Genomic DNA, 21,151 nt, shown 5'->3' on the forward strand with positions numbered 1-21,151 from the left:
ATAAAGTACTAATAGAATATTTCATGTGCTTTTATATCGGTCATTTTAACAAGTGACTGATCCTTTCAATTCATGAGATACTTTAAGTTTTGCTCCATGCCACAATTATGCATGGTATGGCTTTGTGGTAAAGTCCCTCAGTTCATCTTTAAAAAGTAAGTGAATCACACCTTGTCACTACTGAACTCTAGGTTTTAGGAGAACACCAAATTCAAGAAATGTCTGCCAGGAAGTATAAAACTACACCTTCTCTCTCTCTCCATCTGCTTCTCCCTCTCTCTTTCCTTTCTCTGACATACTAAAATGAGAAATTCATACAGGCTTACCTAAAAATGCAGGTAATTTTACTTATTTCAATATAAACAGTATTACTCTTGCATTATGGCACTAGCACATTCATAGAAACACTATTAAAAGTAATTAGGGAAATAAATACTTCTGACATTTGACAAATGAAAGGTTTGCAAAAGTTTACAGTTAGAGTAAGTTAATTATTTAAGGGCACAGACCAAAAAGACACAACTAAATTCATTAAGTCTTATGCAATTATTTACATGTAAAAGTTATATTAATTTACATAGTTATTTTAGAGAATTCTTTTAATACAGGCATACAATAATTAACAAACAATATTTCCCCACTGCATTTAAATCCTCTAAAAAAACTTATTCCTTAATTTACAAGTGGTAAATTTAAATTTATACACTACCTGATTCTTAATAGAAGGGGAAGGAAAAGATATCTGAAAATCACTAACATCGGAGTGACTGCTGATTAAGACCTTTATTAGCAGTTGCCTGTGAACCCATGCATAGTTTAAATATAGCTAAGCTATAGAAAAATAATTATACAGTATTATCAATTATAGTTGCAATTTTTCTTACTACATTTACCATTAACATCTTTTAATGTCTAAAGATATCTTTTTTCAGTGCTTTTACTATGAAGAAAAAGGAGATTAAAAGATATAGTAAATATGCAATATAAATATGGGCCAATAATTACATGTTCTTTTCCAAACCTAACAACGGTCCCTTTTTTAACCAGAAATATGACTGGTCTAAAGCAAGACTAAATTGATAACAATCTCAATTTCAAGATTTAAAAAGCTCAAATTTATATAATTGTTCAAGTTAAAACATTTCTACCTCTTTTCAGTCCTAGGAGACTAGAAAATGCTTATGCCTAATTTACCCATGGCTGGTTTAAAATAATAGGAAGACTCAGAATTACAAGACAGGTCTCTATCAACATAGAGGTCCCAATCAACAGGAGATAAACAGACTTATGGTACTGCTACACCAATAATCATTCTTGCTAGCATCCTCTACTGGTGGTTTCCAAAGACAGCAAGTGGTGCAAATGACAGAAAGATACGTTCCTCCTAGGCCATCTAAAGTGAATTAATCAGCATGTAGTCATTAGTAGCTAGAGTACATTTCTTAAAAATAAATAAGAAACCATACAGAGAACAGAAGTAAAAAATGAGAAGACAAATTTTTAAAATACAACAAAGCATTACATTATAAATGATTTAAGCAATTCTAGTGCCACTCCTTCATAGATGACTAACATCATTACCATAAAGTTACTAGGTAAGGTTTGTTGCTTTGGCCACACCTTGCTTAACTGGTTTACCCCTGTCAAGTTACATTACTTGATTCTCCAGTTACTCTGCAGATATATTCTAGAAAGGAAGTTAAAATATTTTACTGGAGCTCATCAGTTAAATATGCAAACCTTATCTGAAAATGAAAAAAATTATATATATATATATATATATATATATATATATATGGGCACAAAGTATCTCTATGACTAAATACCACTGGATACAACATTTCTGCATTCAAAAAGAATTAAGACTTCCCATTTTTCCAAGCAATTCTCTCCAATAAACTGCAACTTAAATATGATTGCGTTGCTAAGAAATAACCAGCACCTACCCTGAGGTTCCACCACACAATGGCATGTAACTTCATTTTTCATTTGCAAATTTTAAAGCTTAATCAAATAGCATGATGGTAATCATCAGCAATGAAATGTATTTGAGAACAAAAAGGAATACAAAGAAAGAGCCAAAAGTGATGAAAATGGAAGATACCTGTAGCAGTACAGTGCTATCTTAAACACCTTTTGTTTTCCCAGAGTAATGCATACTGCAGTCAAGACATTTTGTGCTAAACAGCCCCAAATCTGTTTTCCTTATATTAAACACAAAGGAAAAACACTGACAGCAAACGTGGTAAATAAATCCCTCCCTTGAGAATGAAAGCAGCAGACAGGAGGGGGCTGCCATACATGCAGGAGAAAACTAAACACCATCTTTTTTCTACCTGCACAAGTTGCCATTTGCTGCAGCGACCGAGAACCTCTTTTTTCCTGTTGATTTCAAGTACCTTTCAGGATAGATTTCCCCCCTTAAGTCATCTGTTGATATGCCTTATGGGTGTAATATTCGTATCACAGGATCTTTAGGAGAAAAATCCATTCTTTCCTGTTCAGGTAAACATGTTTACAGCAGCTGCACAGACGCTGGGTGGCTCAGACTCACATGTCACACATATGTCGTCAGCAACAAGAAAAGCCCCTTTCTATGGCGATGAACATTTTACATAAGATAAAAAGCTAACAGCCCTTTCCGAACCAACTTACCTTTCATAAAGCCACATCAGCAACAGCGGAACAGCTCAATATAGAACACGCACTATTTGACGCTAAAACAGGAAATTAAAATTGCAATAGCCTATGCTCTGCTCCTTGCTGTAACAAGTCATCTCTCCACAATGAAGATACCAAATATTAGTTATCAATCGTAACTGATAGACGCTTTTTAAAATGTTTATTTGAATAACCAAAAGCATTCAAGAAAGCAACGATTTTAATGTCGAAGGCTCAAATATATTAAAAATATGTTTACGATTAGAAGGAAACGTCTTGAAACAGCATAAAATCTTCGTATCTGCTGCTAGACAGGAAATCCCACACAAAATCTAAAATTGCCAGGAAAGGTTACAAAACCTTGCGTTTCGTATTCGAGAGGGGAGGGAGAAAGGGAGCCCAGGCGCAGGGGGTGGGGCAGGGGGAGCGCGAGAGAGTTTTTACTTAAACACATATTTCCTTAATTTTTGGAAGATACAGCGACCCCAATTTAGGTGCATTTATTTCCCTATTCTTAAAAACTCATTTTAGAAATAACGCAGCAACCTAGACGAGCCCCTCGGTCCGAAATGTACGTGTAATTCCTTATATAGCCTGGGCCGCAGCCGGCAGCAGAGCCGTTGCCGCCCATTATTATACAAACAGGTACCCGGCTGGCGGGCGGGGGCCTCTCCAAGCGCTCACGCCGCCCCCGGGCGGACAAGTCTCGCCCCTCTCACTACAGGAACTGTCCAGACAATAACAATCAGCAGACATTTCACCGCTGAACAGGAGGGAGAGAAAGCACAGAATCGCCCCCGAGATAAGCAGAAATACAATCAACTTACAATGTCTCTCCAAACTGGAAAAGGCCACTGTGCAACAACAACCACATGTTCGGGTCTTGCTTTCAGTCGCTTGTTTATTTATTTATTTATTTATTTGAAACTCTCTCGCAGGCCGAGGGGTGTGTATTTCCCTGCACATCAGCACAAATCAATAAACACTGCAGCTGCAGCTGCAGCAAGAGCAGCCGACCCGCGCGTCCGTCAGTCCTCCCACCCCCTCCCCCATCCCCTTCCACCCGAGACCATGAGCGCCATCCAAGCTCCATTATCCGGCTTCAGCGCTCCGAGCGTCCAGGCCAGGTAACAACTTCCCCAAAAACCGAAAGAGAAAAAGAGAGGCGTACGCACACAGCCCCATCCCAGCGCGGAGCAGGAGTCCTCCCCGGGGAGGGTGCTCTGTCTGTGGTGCTTCGCCTGTCTCTAACCAGGTAACAACTCTACAAACACAGCTCACTCAGCGGATGACCGCTGCCCAGCTCGCCGTCATCCATGGATCGCCCCCAGCAGCAAGTAGGCGCCCACTGCTGCCCCGTCGTCCCTGCTGCCCCACCAGCGCCCCACAGGACGTGGACCTCACTCGCGGTGCTCGCCTCTGCGGCCCAGGGCGCGCTGGCCGCGGGGCGGGGGAGGAGGGGCACTTAGGGACCCGCGCCTCCGCCGCTAATCCCCACTCCGCGAGCGCGCCGGCTGGTCACAACTTTACCGCCGCCGGCCGAGCCTGGTCCGCCCGCGGCGCGCCCCACCGGCGCCCGCGCACACGCGCGCACGGGCGACACGCAGCCCGGTTGCCGCGTCCCACCGCCGCGCGCCTTCCCGGCCCGAGCCGCGGGGCCCCGAGCGACAGCGCGGGCCGGGGCCGCGGCGCGCGGAAGCCACTCTGCACAGCCAGGAACGGCACAAGTTAGTTCCCAGCTCCGGGGAGCCTGGCGCAGAGGGGAAATAGAGAGAAGGGGGCTGAAGAGGAGGGGTAGCGGGGAGGCGCGAGGGGCAGAAGAGTGGGGAAAAGTGCAAAAAGAAGCAACAGCCGCTCCACCCGAGACCAGAAAAGTGAATGCCGCGTCCCGCCCGCTCGCTATGAGCCGGGGATGCGGAGGCAGCGGCTAACGGTCCAGGGAGGCGGCAGAGGCGGCAGGAACCGCTAGGCGGAGAGAGACCAGGTAAGAGACATAACGGTTCAGGGAGAGCGAGCGGCCGCGGCGCGGCTCCGGCAGCTGAGGGGGGCAGAGAGCACTACTTTCTACTTTCCCACTCCACTTTGCCCGTCCCTGCCCCGGCCGCCCCTAGCCCGGCTCGCCCCCTCACCCTCGGGACGCCCCGGCTGCCCGGCTCCCCCTGACTCCGCCGCTCCCCAGTCCCCTCCGCCACTCACCGTTATTGCGCCGCGGGTTCGCCTGCTTTCTGCGCTTACACCTGGGGCCATCCGCCATGATCCTCTCGCTTGAGTCTAAATGCTCGAGTCACCTCCTCCCCCTCCCTCCCCCTTCCCCCCCCACCCCTCCGCCTCCACCCCTCCCCCCTCCCCACCGCACCTGGTTTACGACACTCGCGGCTTTACGACATCACCTTCCTTACACCTAGAGCCGCTCGCTCTACGGCCGGAACCTTGTTGCTAGGGAGGGGACGGTTTGCGGCCACCGTGGAAACAGCAGAGTTTGAATTGAGGGGCGAGGGAAAAGTTTCGCTCAGGTGTCCTGGGTTGGGGGAAAGGGACATTAGGAAACTGTGGGGATGTGGTGAAAAGGGCAACAGGCTGTCAGAGCGAGAAAGGTAAAGTAGAAGGCTCCGCGCCGTTTTGTGTCTCAACTGGCCACACCCGCCGCAGCTGCCTGGGACTTGTATGGATGGGTCTGCCTAATTCTCGGGACCGTGTGTCAGAGTAACCTGAGCAACCTATTTTCCCTCTTCCTTGAGGCTGAGCTCTGCTCCCACGCAGCGTTCGTCCCTGGGGCCTCGGAGCGTGTCGCGCTCGCGGCTCCCCAGGAAGTTCCCAGGATTTGGGGAAGGGCAGGTTTGAGGAATAGCGAGGGACTGATTTGGGAAGCTCAGCCTGTGACGAGGAGGACATGCGACGTCACGAGAGACGCTACCTGACCCTGCCGTCCTCACTCCCTTCCCCTACACAGACGCACGGTTTTCCCCCCAGCAAACCGAGTTGGGACGTGACTTCAATTAGAACTTCAGCTGGACTGAAAAAGAGGCGAGAAGTTCCGCTTGCAAGCTACCTCGGCGGTAAAGCGCAATGAGTAATACCCACACTGTCTCTGTCTCACTTCCTTATCCGCACCAGGCTCACCTGCTGTCACCTCGGCCTTACCCCGCCTGGCCACCCTGCTCTCGGAGCTCCAGGCGGTTTTCCCCGTACAGTCACCCAACGAGATCATAGGCGTCAAGATTCAGAGTGAAGGAGTAAACAGGCCACGAATTACTACCTAAATGGGCAGTTATTGCTGTATAGGACTTTATGGCAAGAAGCACGACTGACAAATGTGGTCTTTGAAACATTGCCGATTTTTATCTCAAGTTTCTTACTTCGTATAAGTTTGGGGGATATCTTAAGGGCGATATAGATAATAGCACAAATACCAAGGAAGTTGAGTCTTAAGTTGTCGGTAGAACTGAGCTTTCCTCTCCCCCCACCTCCCTTTCCAATAGGGAAGTGTCTTTCGGACCAACTTTATGGAATGAGCTGTATTTAAAATAATATAGTTATAAATTAATAGTATAAGAATTATTGAGAAAACTGAAATGTGCTGAATAGATTATTAGAAATAACATAGTCGCCCAGCATAATACTGTCACACAGTAGGTGCTCAAAAATTTGTCATACTTATGGCAGCATTCCTTATTATGTTAAAATAATCTTTTAAACACGCTCCAGAATTTTAGAAGATTCATTAATAATATTTTCATAACGTTCAACTGAAATAAATTGACAGCTGAAGTCTGATAATTTAAGATTAGAAAGCTTAATCCTGAATATAGATGGAAATTTTCTCTCTCACATTTACTTTGCCATTTTGAGAAGTGAATGCGTTATTTATTGGCACGTGAAATGTAACTAATATGCTTTGCTGTATATTATGTCTATGTATGGACTCTCACTCTCAATGCCAAAAATAGAATCATTGTTCCTAGTGATTATTTTAAATACAAGCAGTTTTCACTTTCCTCAACTCCATGTTAACTGAACATGTGTGTGTCAGAACCAGGACCCTGCCCATGCTTTTTGCTTGGTTTAAGTGGTAAGTTTCTTACCCTTTTAAGAGCATATAATGTTCTTCAGTTGCTATCTGAATCAGATTGTAGACTTTATCCTTTGCTAACACTGCCCCTCCCCCGGCCCAAACACACACAATACTTCTTCTTTTTCACACACAATTCTTTTTATACTTACCCTAATTTCCAGTCAGAGGGAAAAAAGTACTTCCTAACTCTGGCACACATTTTACTTATTCTTAAACTTAGGAAATATCACACATGCCATTTGGTTTGCTGTTGCTGAAGTGGCAGTTCTGTACCTCCCAAGTTTCCTTCATTGTTCATCCTCACCTTGAAATCAGAGACAAAGTGAAGGGACAAATCAAGTAGAAGTCATTTTCTTCCTTATTTTAGAGCTTACTGGTATTGGTTAGCATGGGCCTGATGTATTTAATTCCATGTGGACAGATAACCTTTTTTGTTTGTTTGTTCATTCTTCTTCATATCTTCAACGTCAGCACCTAGCAGAGTACCTAGTCTCATAATAAGTAAATATTGCTTAAGTAAATTTTGTTGACTTTTTCTGAATCTGTTCTCAGCTTTAAAGTAAGGATTGTCTACCTTCATCATATTAATTCTTAAGTGCAGCTGAAATCATGGATGTAAAAGCCATTTACTGTCATATCCTGATTTATTTTGAGACAATTGCTCTTGGTTTTAGAGTCTCCATAATAATTTCCCCCAAATGATAACTATGCCCGCTCATATTTTTAAAATATGCAAAGAAAATATTATTGATATCCCAACTCTTCTAATACAAAAATATTCAATTTTGTAAATCTTGTAATTATGTATATTACAAATTGACTATTAATATATTTTGTTTAGTGTAAATATTTCCAAAATTATTGAAATCTAGACTGGAAAGAAAGCAGACAAAAGTAAATCTCAGAATATATTGCTCCTTTAAACCTGATGCATATGTGATGGTTCTTCTCTCTTAAATATAACTAAAGAATTGGGAAAATTCTTTAGAATAAATTTATTAAAATTTAGGTTTATTTAAGTTAAACAGGATGGGGATACTAATAAAATTTTAACATTTATTCTGTTGATAGTTTTTAATAATTGCAGTTTCATCATACAATATATATTCCATATATGCTATTTCTAATGTCAATTAAATATTAATACTGTTTCTAGTGAGCACTGAGATATTCTGAAGGAGAAGTATTCTGAAAATGAATTGATGTAATCTTTTCTAAATGTATAGGAAAATGTAAATGAGTAGAATTTTTTTAATATTGAGTTTTCTTTCATTTTTTCATGAACCCTTTGCACCTACTCTTTGCTTTCCAAATAAGATTAATGTATAAATGAGGGTGGAATTTGACATAAAACTATTTTAAGTTTAAAGTATAGATATTTCGTACTGTTCCACATCAAGCCTATGATTTCTATGTATCAAAGTTCCTGAACACATTTGAGAAGTATAACTTATAATTCTACAATCTTCATCAGAATAAAAAGTTCATTATTTTCATGGAGGGATAAAAATATTAATTATGTTAATTAAATTAATTATATTAACATGTGATTTTAATATTAGAGGTTTGAATGGAAAAGAATATATTCGATACCTGTTTTTTATCAAAGTACAGAACTTGGAATCCTCTAAAGTTGATCCTCAATCCTTGGCTCAGGAGTGACTCTGCATATGTGTTTCACAATGAGACAAAACAGGACCATGGTCATTTTACTACCTGCAGTTTCACTGAATTCTACAGTGACCGAGTCAGGAAGGAAACATGACTACGAAGTGATGCAGGAATTGACAGCTGTCTTTAGGACCCATGAATAAAACCAAGGAGGGAATAATAGGGAAAAATGTTTTCACCGGAACTTCATGTGATTTTATTACTTACTGTATCACAAGATGCTATTGCCCACTCTGGGGAATAAGGCACCTATTTTTAATATAAGTCAGTGAAATGTTAACACAGGGAGCTTCTTATTTAGGAGGCAGATTTTCAGGAACATGTCTAATATAAAGAAAGATAAGTATAAACATAGAGGCTTGAAAGATACTAGTGAACATCCAAAAAGTAAAATTAATTGTTTCCATAAAATCACAATAAAACAGATTGCTTTCAAAGGCTACTTCCACAGAAGATATAGTTCCTAATATTGACATCACATATGAATGTGAATAGTATTTTTTTCTATACTAAACAGTTATAGGTAGTTTGTGTGTAGGGGTATCCAACCTGTGGGCCATGGGCTGCATATGGCTCAGGATGGCTATGAATATGGCCCAACACAAAATTGTAAATTTACTTAAAACATTATGCGCTTATTTTGTTTTCATTAGTGTTTGTGTATTTAATGTGTGGCCCAAGACAACTCTTCTTCCAGTGTGACCCAGAGGTGCCAAAAATCTGGACATACCTATTGGAGAGAGAGAGAAAACAACATGCATATTTTGTGTTAAGTGAAATTTAGTTATTTACCATAATTTCAGAGGGCTCATATATGGTTTCTACTGTTGTTTTTCTCCCTTTTGTCTCCATGTATTTCTTGTCTCTGGCATTTTAACTTTCAGCAGCTGATTGATTCTCTTAGAGTATGTCTGTTTCTTTGAGCTACAGTCCAGGCATTCTGTATTCCACAGGTCTTCAGTTACAATTACTGCCACTGTTCAATCCTTGCAGTATATATTTTTAAAATATTTCCAATGAAATATTATAACAGGTTTTAAATGTCCCACCATAAACTCACATAAAAGGTTGGTAATGAGACACACCCTATGTTCAAATACATCCACAGCTTTAACATCCCTGGTCAGACCCTTCTAATACTTTACTGCCTTGATTTCTTTGCGCACTCTCTTTATCCTACTTTCATAAATAGATCACACACTGTGCCCCTCTCTGCTGTTTTACTGTTTAATCATTCTCTTCCATCTTTGCCCCAGCTGTGACACAGCTCTGTTTGGATCAGTTCCTTTCCTCTTTTTGCTAGGGCTTTTGAATTGTTCTAGCTCTGTAAAATATTTTGCTTTTTCATATTTTGCAGGTTATTCTCTGTCTATGCCCTCAGAGGCCAGTTTCTGTGGACATCACCGAGGCTCCTTTACCCTTGGGTTTCTTTATATTTGGTTTCAGCCAATTTGGAAACATTGCCAAATGATCAGAGGGAGGAAAGAGAGAGAAGTCAAGATATTGATTTTACCTTCCCCCATACTCCCTCTTGCTTGTCTGTGGCTTTTGGCAGTGGCTTCAGTCCTGTCTACCTGAGGTCATGGCTCTGGTCAGACAACCCTATTGCCTTGACTACAGGTCTTGGCAAGCTTCAGAAACTGCCTCTTCCATTAGTCCTTTCAGGCCTAGGAAAGGTAGACTACCTCCTGTTGTGAGTCCTCAGGTACGTTATCACTTGGTGGTTCCCTTAATGCCTAAACACATCTCCGTAAATAGTCTCTTCCTCAGACTGTCTTCAGTTTACTCTTTGAGTGTGTCATTTATTTCCTGCAAGATCTCTGAGTAATATACATATAGAAGCAAAATGCATTTTTCACCAAGAAATTATATAATAGAAATAATATAATTCCACCAAGAATTATGCTTCTGTTAATTATAACACTAAAGTTTAAATGTGATGTAAATATTCACTTACCAAATGTATACTCATGTTCTAACTTGTATATATACAAAATCTGGTAAATACTTAGAAATTTGTCAGTCTATTACATAGTAATTATTCATGAACTATTTGTGGAATGGAGGCCCCTGTCCTAATTGATCTAAAATCTGGATGAGGCTGCAGAGGTAGAGGCATAAAAGCTAACATTCTCCTGATTCAGATTCTAATCTGTATTCCAGATTAACTTGTATAATGGATGGGGTGAAAGTAGGCTTGCAGTTGTGAGTGTATGAAGCAGTTTGTTCTTGTATTATTATTGTATTAATTGCCAAACAAACAACTGTAAATCTACTTTTGCCCCACACTCTATTGCCAAGAGAGCAGATTAGTTTTCTTTCCCTGGATTTCAGATTTTCTCAGCACTTCTCCAAGAGTATCAGGAATCTTGAAAATTAGACAACCAGCCGGACATAGCTAGTAATTCCCTCACATCCTTCAGAGCGCCTTTTACATACCACAGGTGTAGCTTTTATCACTTTATATATGTTTTACATCTGTCTCCTCTCCTAGTCTGAACTTCTTATCTTTATATTTCCTCCCCAAAGCAATGCCTAATGGGACACACACTCAATAATTATGGAAATGAGGGGAAGTTCCTGCCATTTGTGAATCATTCCTACACTGGAGTTTTGTGAAGAGTAAATGAGATTTTGAATGTGAAGTGTTTTACATAGTGCCTGGTATGTGGTAAACAGTGAATGACGGATAATAAAAACAAAAGCAAATTCTTAATGATCAGAGTTGGATATTAAAAATATAATCCACTAGAAATGCCTATACAGTGCCATTTTGTTCAGGGCTAAAAGATTATTTTTCTCCCTGATGATGATGTCATTTTAGGTGTAGGTGGAATGACTGTAATTAAAGGGCAAAAAGAAGGGATGATATTAACACATTTAATATTAGTTGGAATATTTGTTGTCTAGAAATAATGTTCACTTACATTAGCTGTATTATCTAAGGAGTTGTCTACACAATAAGTACTCTTACTACCCTAGGATAACAATTTTTACACTGTAACCAGATGACATGTAGGACTTTTTTAAAATACAAGTTAAAGATTATGAAAGACAAACTGGCTTAGTTTTGTTTCTTGGTTTATTTGTAACACACACCAATACAAACTGGCCCAAGCAAAAAAAGATGGGAATTTATAGTAAGGAGGTAAATTTACCACCACCCCCTCTACACACACACATACACACAGAGAGAGAATCCAAAAGTAAGACTTAATTTTAAGCCATGACACCATTAAAGTACTAGAGGAGAACATCAGCAAGAAAATCTCAGATATTTCACTCAGCAACATTTTTACTGATATGTCCCCTAGAGCAAGGAATATAAAGGAACGAATAAATAAATGGGATGTCATCAAAATAAAAAGCTTCTGCATGGCTAAAGAAAACAGTATTAAATTAAAAAGACAACCAACTGTATGGGAAAACATATTTGCCAATGATACCTCAGACAAAGGTTTAATCTCCAAAATATACAAAGAACTTACACGACTCCACTCTAAGAAGACAGCTAACCCAATTAAAAAATGGGCAAAGGACTTGAACAGACACTTCTCCAAGGAGGACATATAGAATATCCAGAGACACATGAAGAGATGCTCAATATCGCTAGCCATCAGAGATGCAAATTAAAACCACAATGATATACCACTTTACACCAGTCAGGATGGCTATCATAAACAAAGCAACAAACAATAAATGTTGGAGAGGTTGTAGGGAAAAGGGGTCCTTAGTTCACTGTTGGTGGGATTGCAGACTGGTACAACCATTATGGAAAACAGTATGGAATTTTCTCGGAAAAATAAAAATCGACCTGCCTTTTGACCCAGCAATTCCACTGCTAGGATTATATCCTAAGAATCCTAAAACATCAATATCAAAGAACCTATGCACCACAATGTTCATAGCAGCACAATTTACAATAGCCAAGAGTTGGAAGCAACCAAGGTGCCCATCAGTAAATGAATGGATCCAAAAATTGTGGTACATATACACAATGGAATTCTATGCAGCAGAGAAAAAGAAGGAGCTACTACCCTTTGCAACAACACGGATGGAACTGGAAAGCATTATGCTGAGTGAAATAGGCCAGGTGTTGAAAGACAAATACCATATGATCTCACCTTTAACAGGAAGCTGTTAACAACAAAACAAACAAGCAAGCAGAATAAAAACAAAGACACTGAAATAGAGAACAAGGGGACAGTGACCAGAGGGGAGAGGGAAGGGAATTTAAGGGGGAAAAGGGGAGGGATTTGGAGAAGCAAATATGTGTCCTTTAGGACACAAGGATGAGAACTGGGGGGGGGGGTGGAAATGGGAGGGAGGTGGGGAGCACAGGGCGGGGGGGGGCTGGGATGGGAGAAACAGGCAAAAAACTGTACTTGAAAAATAACTAAATAAAATTATTGAGAAAAAAAGAGAAACTATGAGGAAAAGAAAAAAATAAATTTATGTTTATTTGGTATAATGTAATAAAATGTATCCTACTCTTGAAAAAAAAAACAAAAGTAGGAAGCAGACCTCACAATGAGGAGTTCTGGAACACCTTTAGAGAATGCAGACAGCACTTCTATTTCTTATCTCTGTATCTCTCTCTGAATCCATTTTATTTTCTTATAGGACCTACTGCTGTGCATGAAGGTGGTATCAGAAGAGTTATGAGAAGACATTTAAATATGTCCTCTAGGACATTATACAAGATCAATATTATTCAATCTGTTTTCACATTTTTACTTTATATAGTTAAAATGATGCCTAGTTTTTGCCACATAGATTAGAACTACATATAATTTAGATTTATGCTTTTCTCACTTATTACACACATTTCCTATATAGGCATATAACCTTTACACTTGAATTGTTTTACTGACTAATACTCCTCAGATTGTCATACTATAATTTACTAAAGCAGTTATATTTTGTTGAACATTCAAATTACTTTTAGTTTTTCTTGTTATTTTGTGAAGGATAAACGTTCTTGTGGTATAGTATTTTTTAATTCTTGATCATTTCCTGGGAAAATATTCTCAAACTGCATTTACATAGTCAGTGGAAATGAACATGTTTGTATCTTTTTAAATACACAGCATGCTTTAGAAAAGAGCTGCACAATACAGGGTGTGGCAAAACTGGTTTACAGGTGTGAGTATACAAAACGCAGAGTTTATTCTTGTATTATTATTGTACTATTTTCCATACAAACAACTGTAAAGCTACTTTTGCCCCACCTAGTATATGACACCACTAGAAAAATGTGAGATTTTGTCTCACCATGATTAAAAGTTTTTTGGAAGTTGGTAGCTATTTACACTGATTGAAAACATATGAATTGCTTAAAGTTTTAAAATATGTACATGGCAAACAAATGCACTAATGAAGAACATATATAAATATGTAATAAATTCCATACTGGATTAAATCAATAATCATTCCAGCTCTGGATTTTGAGACCTATTTAAGTTATTTCATGCCTACTATTACAAAAAAAAACATATGAGTGTGTTTATTTAAAATTCCCTTATTAGTGAAAGAACAGTTTGGGTTTCATTTAGATTTTGATTAAGCTTGTCACTGGATATTTTAAATATCTAATAGTATTTAGAATTTTTATAAGTTTAAATTCTTGTTTGCTCTTAAGAAATAATCAGTCAACTACAGGGGTACCTTTTATATGCTAGCAAAATTTAGCTATTTTTGCCCTGGCTGGTGTGGCTCAGTTGGTTGGAGCATCTTCTCTTAACTGGAAGGTTGCAGTTTGATTCCCAGTCAGGGCACATGGGTTGTGGCCCCATCATATGATCCCCAATCTACATGCAAATGGGAGGCAACCAGTCCATGTATCTCTATCACATCACTCTCTCTCTCTCTCTCTCTCTTTTTGCCCTTCTTCCTATCTCCCTCTCTCCCTTCCTCTTTCTCTAAAAACAATGAAGAAATGCCCTTGGGTGAGGATTTTTTAAATTAAATAATAAATAAAAGCAATTTTGGAATTCTTCAGTAAGTGTACTTGACTATTAAATAAATTGAAGAGTAAACCAAAGGAATTCCTAGGAATATTATGCAGTAATTTAAAATAAATTAAACAGCTGACTTGAAAAGCTCTCGAAGTTAAAAAGTAAAGTCAGGTAAAAAAGGCAAGGTGCCAAGAGTTGGAAGCAACCTAGGTGCCCATCAGTAAATGAATGGATCAAAAAATTGTGGTACATATACACAATGGAATTCTATGCAGCAGAGAGAAAGAAGGAGCTACTACCCTTTGCAACAACACGGATGGAACTGGAAAGCATTATGCTGAGTGAAATAGGCCAGGTGTTGAAAGACAAATACCATATGATCTCACCTTTAACAGGAAGCTGTTAACAACAAAACAAACAAGCAAGCAGAATAAAAACAAAGACACAAATAGAGAACAAGGGGACAGTGACCAGAGGGGAAAGGGAAGGGAATTTAAGGGGAAAAAAGGGGAGGGATTTGGAGGAACAAATAGGAAAGACACGGGGATGAGAACTGGGGGGGGGGTGGAAATGGGAGGGAGGTGGGGAGCAAGAGGCGGGGGAGGGCTGGGATGGGAGAAATAGACAAAAAACTGTACTTGAAAAATAACTAAATAAAAATTTTTAAAAAGGCAAGGTGAAGAACAGCTAGCTACCACATATATATGTGTGTGTATAAATATAGATATACACACATACAAGCAATTATCCACATGTAAGTACATAGGCACTCTGTGGAAGGACACATGCTAGCAATGTTTGCTTTGGGGAGGTTGTTCTGGGAGGTTGAAGTACAGGAGAGAGAGAAAGACTAACTTTGTACTTAATGTCTTCATATTTTTTAATTGTGTACCATGAACACATTTATCTATTCAAAAACATGAATAATGGCAGTTTTTAGTATTGGGTCCAAAAGGCTATGTAATCTTCCTAAAAGCTGTTTTGTGTATATGGTTCTTTATTAAGGAGTGGTACTTATCTAGATATTATAATCTAGATACACAAGTTATATGGTTAACTGTTAGCCCTGCTAATGGGTATAGGCATAGCATGGTTTAACAAAATGACAAGTCTGCTGATATTTTTATAGCCAGTATTTTTACTTTTCATCCACATTCAAACTGTATAATTCTGGCCAGTTCTCCCCTTTGCTGATTTTCTGTGGTAAATTTTTGTTGTTGTTGTTATATTTTTACATTGTACACATTAAAGTTATATCAATTATATCTTTTTTAATTTTATTTTTATTATTCACACTATCACAGATGTCTCCATTTTCTCCCCCTTTGTGCACCTCCACCCAGCCCTCCTCTGCCTTCCCTCTGGCGACCACCACACTGGTGTCTGTGTCCATGGGTCATGCATATGTGTTCTTTGCTAATCCCTTCACCTTCTTTCATCCAGTCCCTCCTCCCCCTATGCCTCTGACAGCTGCCAATCTGTTCCATGTATCCAAGCCTCTGTTTCTGTTTTATTCATCAGTTTATTTTGTTCATTAGATTCCACATATAAGTGAGATCATGCGGTATTTGTCTTTTACTGACTGGCTTATTTCACTTAGCATAGTAATCTCCAGTCCATCCACACTGGAAAGGAGGAAGTAAAACTGTCATTATTCACAGATGACATGATAGTGTCCATAGAAAATCCAGAAGGCTCCACCAGAAAGCTACTAGAACCAATAAATGAATTCAGCAAAGTATCAGGGTCCAAAATTAATATTCAGAAATCAATGGCATTTTTATACATCAATAATGAACCATCAGAAAGAGAAATCAAGAAAACAATCCCATTTACTATTACGACAACAAAAAAAATAAGTTGTCTAGGAATACATTTAGCTAAGGAAATAAAAGACCTATACTCAGAAAACTGTAGGATATTGAAGAAAGAAATTCAGGAAGCTAAAATTAAGTGGAAGCATATACCATGTTTATGGGAAATTTTTAATCTCAGATGGATTTTCTTGCTCTCCTCTATCAACATTGCCTTCATCTGGCAAAGAATACTTAGAAAATGAAAGAACCTTTCAATATTAGCAAAAGATGAATGAATAATATTTATAAGTACACACCCAACTCTTTATTGCTGGTATAATCTTGGATAAATAACCTAACTTCTGTGAGCCTGAGTTCCTTCTCTGAAGAATCAAACCTAATTTCCCTACATAAACCAAAATCCCCTACATATTCCCAGGGTTTTGGTGAGTATAACATGAGATCATGTTTCAGGGAGGTATTTTGAAAGTTGTACTATAAGACAGAGTTTTGAAATTTCACTGTATAATGCTACTGTATCAATATAAAATTTTTTCCTAAAGTCAGATATTAATAAATTTTAAATAAATAGCTCTTTTGTATTTCATTAGAGCCTACATAGTGTTAACTCACTTCAGTAACATAGAGTTGATTATTTTTAATTTCTTTTTTCACTGGTTCACCCTCTGATGTAGATGCTTTTTATCAGTGGAAATGTAAAAAACAAACATACAAAAGCAGAGTAAAAAGAGGTCCAAATTGAAATGCTCTATTAAATATTTGATTTATGTTAAATCTACCCAGATAGACTTTTGCAGAGTAATTTCCTTTTTTTTCAACCTTTTGCAAAGGACTGGCTTTGGTTTTATGATCAGTTCTGTCTCTGAAATTATCTGCCTAATTTTGGCCAAGGTGTTCTATTAACTGTCAAATACAATGGAACTTAATAGCATTTTTCTTTCTAGCTTAGTATATAAAGTGTCCCTACAGGTCATAAAAAAGAGCCAAATTATTATTTTATGCTTATTTTTATATTGTTTTATACTGTTGCTGTATAGATTTAGATTTTTTTAACCTTCAGTAGCCGTATTTTAGTTATAGGAAAAGTCATTCTCAGCATGGTACATAATTCATACACATTTGGAATCACCATTATTCAACATATTTTGCTATTATAACTAGCAATTTATATTATTTTAATATAATATAAAATTATATTGTGAATTGTGGAATTTACTCATTTTACGTGCCTTTAATTAGTATTATTAAATAAGTATTTTTTTTCTATTTAGTAGCTCAACTTATTTCTTGATTTTGCCCTTTTGACTGGTAAATTCACTGACAAATATCTGTTGCTGGTTTTCAAATAGTATCATAATATGAAAGATTTTCTAACAGATATTTCATTAGGTAATGGGACATCTTTAGTAATGCCAAAAAGTAATATATGAGTAAAAAATATCAAGTGTTCATCAAATGTTAGAAATACCAGAATGATTAGAAAAGATTTACTCAGATATCATATGCTAAAAGAAAAAGATAAAAAACATTGGCTATTGAGAAAAATAGAATTAGTCTCAAGATTATTGAATAAATTGATTAGTTATTCCTTGTTTTATTTCCTATGCCTGTTAAATTAAGAAATGCATGGCCTGAACTTTTTCTTGTTACCTCGTTTACATTATATTTTTGTCCTTCCCGAACTCACCTTCTCCAGACTTTGGGTAGGTTATGGTCTTAAATCTAACCTCTGAAATCCACTTTTGTTGTGTGATGTTGGTTTTAAACCATGTCCTTGTTGCACCTGCTCCCCTTGCAATTGCCACTCAGCCTCTAACTGACCAGAAGGCTATCAACCAGACAGAAGCATTTGATGCAAATATTTGACAATCCATTAGCTAGAAAACTATTCCCTGTATAATTCAAAATTGATTGAAGTTTTTCCCTCATATATGAAATTGCTTTGTAGTTCCATTCATTTTTTTTTTTGCATTTCTCCTTTGTATAGCCTTGGAAAACATAGATCAGTGATGTAGCAGCAAAAGACATCATGATACCAAATAGAAAATGAGGACTTGGAAGGTGCTGTGGACCTCTTAATTTCCAGGCTACTTGATAGCAGATACAGTTCATTACACAGGAAAATTGCTTGATCTTGGGAAAAGAGAGTCCTGGAGGTGAGGGGAAATGAGTGAGTCACCAATACAGTTCACCTTGCAATTCAGTCATTTAGATATAACTAGGGAATGATTGCTGCCATGTTCCAGATAAAGAATGAAAGCATCTTTCTGCAATAAAATGGTGAACCATATATCCCCTGTGTTGAGATTCTGTAATAAAAAAAGTAAAGGAAAGAAGGAACTATCCTATGCATATTAATGCACAGTGACCAATTTTAATACAGAATGCACCATTTGTTGAGCCTTTTATAATCTACTATCACATGGTTTTATTTGAGCTTCATTTTAGCACTAATAGCTATTATTTCAATCTCATTTGTAGAAACAGATTTTGAGAACCTGCAGTGACATAGTTCATATAGTCTAGATGGACTCTCAAACCAAGATTATAACTATAACTCCCGTGTTTAAATATTATTGTACTCCTTTGATAAACAAAAATCATATCCAGGGCTGTGCCAAGACAAAATTCTAAAGCATAAAGAAAAGGTTAATATTCAGGAAAAGAATTATGAGCAGAACTATTTTAGTGAATGTTTTGTTACACGTTCAATACTTCTATAAATTTTCTCACAATGTACAAAATTTTGAATGGCAAAATTTTATATTCCCTCTTCTCTAGTTGAGCAGTTCCATAAACGCAGAACCTTCCCTCCTACTCCCGTGTTTTAGAAGATTCTTTTTCTCCCCACCCAAATCCTCCTCCGTCTGCCCCTTTATTCTTCATTGATTCCTCTAGTCTCTGAACACCCAACCCAAGTTTTTATCATCTTTATTTCATAATCATTTGTTCAGTGTCTTAACCCTCATGCTCTGTTATAAACTTTTTATAATAGAGAGCATGGCTAATATCTCTTGCTAGAGTAATGAGCATATCTGGAAAGTAAATATATTTTAATATATTTATGATAAATAAATATTATCCTGATTGGAAGCTAATATGGAAGGAGATCAAAATTTGTCTCAGAGTACTGAATACCTCAGAGTACCCAAACTTTAAATTACAAAAAACAAAAAAGCTGAAAAAAGTGATAGCCCATTTTAAATGATCCAAGAGATTAGCCCTCATATTTCAGTACCAGTACATATGGTATTACGATACCTGAGTTCTGAGAACCAAAAAAGAAAAGATTGCTTTTTGGAGCAAGCATCTTTTACATGAGTTTAAAGGAAAATAGCAGTCAAGAGTTGATAGGTATCCACCATCCAAAGCAGCTTGAATTCTGAATTAGAATTTTGTAGCTTTGGAGTAGAAAAGGATCTAGATTAGGTTGTCCATGAATGTTAGGGTACATGACAGTGTATCTTCAGGGTAATGAAGACAGAAGAGGTCAAAATGTATCTCCTAGAGTGAATACCTCAAGTGAAGAAAACTGAGAGTTGGGATAAAAATCTAATATTACCTTGTGTCTAGCATAACCCACAAACATAATAAAAAGATTATTTTTGAAACAATTTAAAAGTTCTTACATTTATATTACATATGAAGCTAAGAGGACAGAACTATAATAGTTCCTTCTGGACCACAATAAATTGTCAACCAGATACAAAATTAATAGTAGAACTCTTGGAGTACTGTGCCTTCAATATGCACATTTCAAATTAGCCAATACATGGCCAGTGGCTCAACTGGTTGGAGCGTCATCCTATAAACAGAAAGGTCACAGGTTTAAATACCAGTCAGAGCACAAATCTAGGTTGTGTGTTCAGTCCTTGGTCTGGGTGTGTGCAAAAGGCAACTGATCAATGTGTCTGTCTGTCTGTTTCTCTCAGCGATGTTTCTCTCCCTATTTTCCCCTCTCTAAGATCAATAATCATTTCCTTGTGTAAGGATAAATATATAAGTAAGCTGATAGAAAAAAAGAAATTGTAGAAATAGAAGAAGGGAAAGAAAGTTTTTTTTCTTGAAGATGTTGCAAGATTTAGTTGTTATGAAAGGAAATTTAAGCAGCAGGAGAGATCTCAGAAAGATGTATCACTCACAGTGTCATGGTAATTTGATTTTTCAGACTATCAGCAAAACAATGACTGCAGGGTAGGGAGAAATCTCAGAAGCCTAACGAAAATGTTTTCAAGAGGTATGCAGATACACACATATAAGATGTAGTGATAAAGGATTTTAAAGAGTAAAATTATATTTTAAAGAGTATTAACTGGATATCTGAAGAAAGCTGTAATTATCATAAAAGATAAGGATTTAGTCACACTATCCAAGAAGAAAAGTTAGAAAGAATGTAAAAAGGGTACAGGTAATAGTGAATTATCACAAAGAGACGTCCACAGAGAAAGAATACTTTTCAAAAGTCGCCCTAGTAATTAACAAAGACCTTAGAACAAAAGAAATCATAGCAAAATAGAGGATTATTTAAAGAATTCTGGATGTAGCCACCTACTGGTTTAAGACAATTACTATTGTTTCATTATCAGGAAGGTTATTATAGCAAACATTGCTGGATTGTTTGTAGAAAATTGGACAGAGCTGTGCACCTAAGAAAGATAAAAGCGAGATCAAATATTAAGCCAAAGATGTCAAACATGTTATTTAATTTTTAAAACCCAGCATGGAACCAAGGGAGAGAGCCTAGTCTTTCTAAAGAGGGACACATAAGAAGAATTCATTTGACAAATGTTTATCAATCTGTTTCTATGTGCTGGGCACTGTTCCAAATTCTTGGGATGCGTCAAGGAACCAGACAGACAAAAATTCCCACCTAACAAAACTTACATCCTAGTGGAATGAGACACATAAGAAGAGACAAATAAAATAAACAAATTATATAATCAGGAGAGGATTAAGTGCTATGAAGAAATAGA

The 21,151-nt window shown here is 37.9% G+C and overlaps 1 protein-coding gene and 1 long non-coding RNA gene across 3 annotated transcripts in view; one reads left to right on the forward strand and one right to left on the reverse strand.

Annotated features, from left to right (window-relative positions):
* ZEB1 (zinc finger E-box binding homeobox 1) overlaps positions 1-4,937 on the reverse strand; it is a 175,665-nt gene extending 170,728 nt beyond the window's left edge. Inside the window, exon 1 of the mRNA XM_037165475.2 lies at positions 4,858-4,937. Coding sequence (XP_037021370.2) covers positions 4,858-4,915 — 58 coding nt within the window. The 5' untranslated portion in view covers positions 4,916-4,937. The remainder of the gene's footprint in view (positions 1-4,857) is intronic.
* The window catches only part of LOC119063899 (uncharacterized), a 66,140-nt gene continuing 49,478 nt past the window's right edge, over positions 4,490-21,151 (forward strand). For both annotated transcript variants that reach the window (XR_005085271.2, XR_005085270.2), the window contains exon 1: positions 4,490-4,645. This is a non-coding gene — a long non-coding RNA (uncharacterized LOC119063899). The remainder of the gene's footprint in view (positions 4,646-21,151) is intronic.

The sequence above is a fragment of the Artibeus jamaicensis genome, unplaced genomic scaffold, assembly GCF_021234435.1.
Source record: "Artibeus jamaicensis isolate MK-2021 breed Jamaican fruit bat unplaced genomic scaffold, CSHL_Jam_final contig_867, whole genome shotgun sequence".
Taxonomy (NCBI): domain Eukaryota; kingdom Metazoa; phylum Chordata; class Mammalia; order Chiroptera; family Phyllostomidae; genus Artibeus; species Artibeus jamaicensis.